The sequence below is a fragment of the Lathyrus oleraceus genome, chromosome 4, assembly GCF_024323335.1.
Source record: "Lathyrus oleraceus cultivar Zhongwan6 chromosome 4, CAAS_Psat_ZW6_1.0, whole genome shotgun sequence".
NCBI classification, from domain to species: Eukaryota; Viridiplantae; Streptophyta; class Magnoliopsida; order Fabales; family Fabaceae; genus Lathyrus; species Lathyrus oleraceus.
In genome coordinates, this window is record NC_066582.1 from 309,696,706 (window position 1) to 309,700,831 (window position 4,126).

A 4,126-nucleotide genomic window follows, 5' to 3' on the forward strand; every position below is an offset into this window, starting at 1 on the left:
ATTATGAAAGTATATATCTGTCACTTTTACGGAGATGCATCTTCAGATTAAATGAGGATGTGACTCAATTACAAATAGATGTCGTGCATATGAAGTTATTACGCAGATGCATCTTCAGACTCATTTCATGCAAAATGAAGATGTGGATCAGTTACACAAAAATTTGGTGTATATGAATGCATCAGAAAATATACTTTCAAATAGGGTTGTAAATGAGTCGAGTCGAGTCGAACTCACCTCAGCTCGGGTCGACTCGTTAAGAACTGGTTCAATCTAGGTTTGAGTTCGACACAAACTCTTTTTAAGTTCAAACTCGACTTATTATAAGTTCATGAACAATTCAACTCATTAGGTTCAGCTCACTTGCTTCGCGGACTAAAAAATCATTGTTTTAAGTCTATTCTTTTTATATTTGACATTTTAAATTAATATTCAAATAACTCTTAGAAATAAAATAATTTTTTTTATATTCGACATTTTAAATATATTAAAATAAAATAAAAATTATCGAATTGAAATTTAACTCTTAGAAATTTATTAATTCAAAAACGACACAACTTTCAAGAAATACATTTTTGAAAATATAATTCAAAAACTACTCAATTGTAGTTTAAATTTTTCTCAAAAATCCACAACTTCATTAAAATATTTAGGAACATTACCAATTTAATGAAATAGTACACCATAAATTACTAAATATTGATACATTTTCATTTTTCATCATAGAATAATTATACATGTTATCTTGACTAAATGCAATTATCAGCTTTACATCCATAACTAGTAGGAATGGGACATTATAGAGTTAACTAGTAGGAATGGGACATTATAGAGTTACGATTTGAAGTAAGTCTTTAAACTTATTCTTAAAGACAATTATCATTCTTATATATAATCGAGTTAACTTATGAATCGATGTATTGTTCAAGTTCAACCCATTTAGTTAACAAATTTAACTAATTTATTTCATAAACCTAATTACAATTTTCAACTTGGTTCGATATACTATTAACCCTACTTTCAGATTAATGAAGGACAATTTTGAGTTTACATAAGATGACTCTGCACCCTTAAAGTTGGGAGAAGTAATGCTTATTTCAATAAGATGTGAATAGCCCATTACCCACAACCTTAACCGAGTTTTATACTAAACCAGAGTCTAAAATATCTTGAAAAGGGAAACCACTTTCCACCCAAGAGAGGCAGACCAGAACTACACGGGCTCGCTCTCAAGTAGGACAAGGGAATCTTGGACCCAAACCTAACCAAAAAAACATTTATCCACGTTCGAAGAGTACAACTTACAGAAATAGAATTTTGGAAGTGATGATAAATGACACAGCTTGTAGTCATGAAGACCACAGACGTACATCGTGTATCTAATATTGAAACGCTAAATTTCAAATCAATGTCTTGTTAGGGTACATAGACAAAAATAGCTCAGAAACAACTTAAAATATTCACCATCTAGCATTCTTAGCTACCACACACTTGATAACCAGCAAACATTGCATTAGTCATATGACCCCATTGAATCAACTGTAAAATTTGCTTAAAGCACCAAATTATGATCATAATCAGAAATATAACCAGTTCATGTTGAGTTGCTTTATTGAACATTGTCATTACCATTTCTTCCACATTAGTTACAATAATAGTATAATTGTGTGCATATTTCATTCCGCCACAATATTATAAAGCAGGAATAGAATCCAAAATGTAGCAGTAATAGGAATCCAACTTATAGAAACTGCAACAATGTAAGCATAACTGCATGCTACTTTAGATTAAACAAAATCATAAAGGTGTAGTGACTTCATCAAACTCACCGTGAATATTTGAAAGGAACCAAAGGCTCTCAACAGTAAAACTGCAGTCAGAAAACAAGATAACCTAACTGCAATAATATTATAAATGCAAACACATTCTGAGAAAAACATGAAAATATCAATAAACCATCAAAAGAAAATTGAGACAAACAAAACTGTGTCATGGCGGATTAGTTGACAAAGCTAATAGTCCCACTAGAATGAGTTCAAAGAAGACAAATGAGCACAAAATTAACAAACGTAGCAGCTCTAACAAACTTTGTGCTTGTACTATAATCTCTCAAACCTAAAATTCCTCCAAAAAGATCTTTATCTCAGTTTCATGAAACTCAAGCCTTCGAAGCTTGTTTTTCCTTTGTCTTTTGGATCTTCAAGACCTTTTTGACAATCTTTTGCTCCTCAACCAAGAAAGCTCGAATAATTCTACAAAACCAGAGACAAAATCAAGCAATGTAAACGGATGTTTTTCTAATATGCATAATAAACAACATAATACATTAATGTAGATAATTTAAATTATACAAAGTATAAAAGCAAAGTTGAGCAGAACAAACCTTTCTCTAACAGCACCTCCAGATAAAACTCCACCATATGCACGGTTTACAGTCCTCCTGTTTCTAGATAACCTTGATCTCTTGTATTCTGTGGGCCTTAAATGTGGAATCTACATTTGTAAAGGATTAATAACTGTTGTAACCTCAGGACTCAAACCATTCAAACATAACTTGTCATTACCATAAATAGGTGTCTAAGCAATGCAAAAACAGCACTATTGCATAAAAGCATCAATGAAGCATAAATAAATAAATAAATATACTTAACTAAAATAGTCGGTAAGGAAAGTTATTAGGATGCAAAACATGGTAGTTAAAGGCATTAAAAGCCATGCCTAGAGCACTTAGGCAAGGCACTGGAAGGGATTAGGACTGCCTTTTCTGAATAACAGTTGGATAATTTGACAAATCAGTTATCTAACATGACTAATACTTAAGCATGTAAATTTACAAAAACTTAAAAAATAATTACTAGTACTTGTCAAACTTTTGGACTCTTAACAGCAAACAGCTTAAGACTGTGTAATAAGAACATCAAGGACTCCTCAAAATGTCAAACCAACTCAAAATGTCAAACTTTTGGACTCTTAACAGCAAACAGCCAATCCACCGGAAGGGATTAGCTCGCTTAATAAAACATCTTTATCTTATTATAAATGCAATTTCCATTAGTAGATGACAGACCAAGGCAAAATTAAAAACTATTTTGTTGTTATTTTTTTAATATTGCTATCTTAATAACACCTTCTCTAGTAAGATATGGTTGTTAGCAACTTTTAACAACTTTGATGAATAAATATAGGCAAAAGTGCATCAGCAAATCATGTAGAGAAGATCAACCAAAATGTTAATCTACACTTCGAAAACTAGAAAACCCAATAATAAAAAATATAAGCCGACAACTCTATCAGCTACTGCTAATAGTATTACATTAGAAGTTTAATGCATATGCATTTTCGCTCAAAATTTATACCCAACTGGCAGCATCCAATGAAAACTATCATATTTTTCACAAAGCACAATTCAAAACACATATTAAAAGTAATTGAAAAAATATGATTTCTCAATGAAAATAGGTGCAAAACTAGACTAAACTAACAATTGACTTCTTCTTCACTCTCACATTATTTACCATCATGCATAAATTTCCATTAAAAAAAACGATTCTTTTCGACACATTCACTTTCAACAATGATAAATGGCAACAATAACATCTCAGAAAATTATAACAGTTTGCAATTACAATAATTAAAAAATCAACTTTTTTATGAATCAACTTCACCAGATCAGAAATAAAAAAGACATACATACCCCTTGAATCCTCTTTCCAGTAACAGGGCATTTTGGTCCACTGGCTCTCTTCTTAGTAGTCTGATAAACAAGTTTGCCACCTGCATCAAACAACAACGATTAATAAACAAAAAGCGCACAATTTCTAAACAACGCGTTGGAAGAGAAGTTACCGGGGGTTTTGACAACCCGATGTTGGTTGGACTTGGTGGCGTAGCTGTGGCGCCGGCGGTAGGTGAGCCTCTGAACCATCTTCTCTGAGCTTGATTTTCGTGACAAAACGGACAAGAATGATAAATGAAAGTGTTACGTAGATGGCGAGAACAAGTAGCGAAAACCCTAGAAAATCTTCGGATGCGGATTAGGAAAATCAAAACGGGCCTGACCCGATTTAGGAACTATGGGGTTTGTTCGTTTGTTAATAGGGCCAAAATGAGTTGGCCTATATGCTTG

At 32.4% G+C, this 4,126-nt stretch overlaps 1 protein-coding gene across 1 annotated transcript; it reads right to left on the minus strand.

The window, feature by feature from the left end:
- Window positions 1-1,889: 1,889 nt before the first annotated feature.
- On the minus strand, window positions 1,890-4,126 carry LOC127075264 (60S ribosomal protein L34-like). Its single transcript, XM_051016755.1, has 4 exons — window positions 3,847-4,126; window positions 3,695-3,774; window positions 2,384-2,493; window positions 1,890-2,252 (listed from the first exon to the last, which is right to left on the minus strand). The coding sequence occupies exons 1-4, from the start codon at window positions 3,923-3,925 to the stop codon at window positions 2,159-2,161; spliced, it is 363 nt and encodes a 120-aa protein (XP_050872712.1). The 5' UTR covers window positions 3,926-4,126; the 3' UTR covers window positions 1,890-2,158.

What these genes read in the sequence shown, in the direction of transcription:
- LOC127075264 (XM_051016755.1), bottom strand. Translation starts at nt 3,925, where the DNA reads ATGGTTCAGAGGCTCACCTACCGCCGGCGCCACAGCTACGCCACCAAG. An exon ending in TCGGGTTGTCAAAACCCCCG is followed by an intron (nt 3,775 to 3,846) that starts GTAACTTCTCTT and finishes TGTTTGATGCAG; the next exon opens with GTGGCAAACTTGTTTATCAG. An exon ending in GGAGGTGCTGTTAGAGAAAG is followed by an intron (nt 2,253 to 2,383) that starts GTTTGTTCTGCT and finishes CTGGTTTTGTAG; the next exon opens with AATTATTCGAGCTTTCTTGG.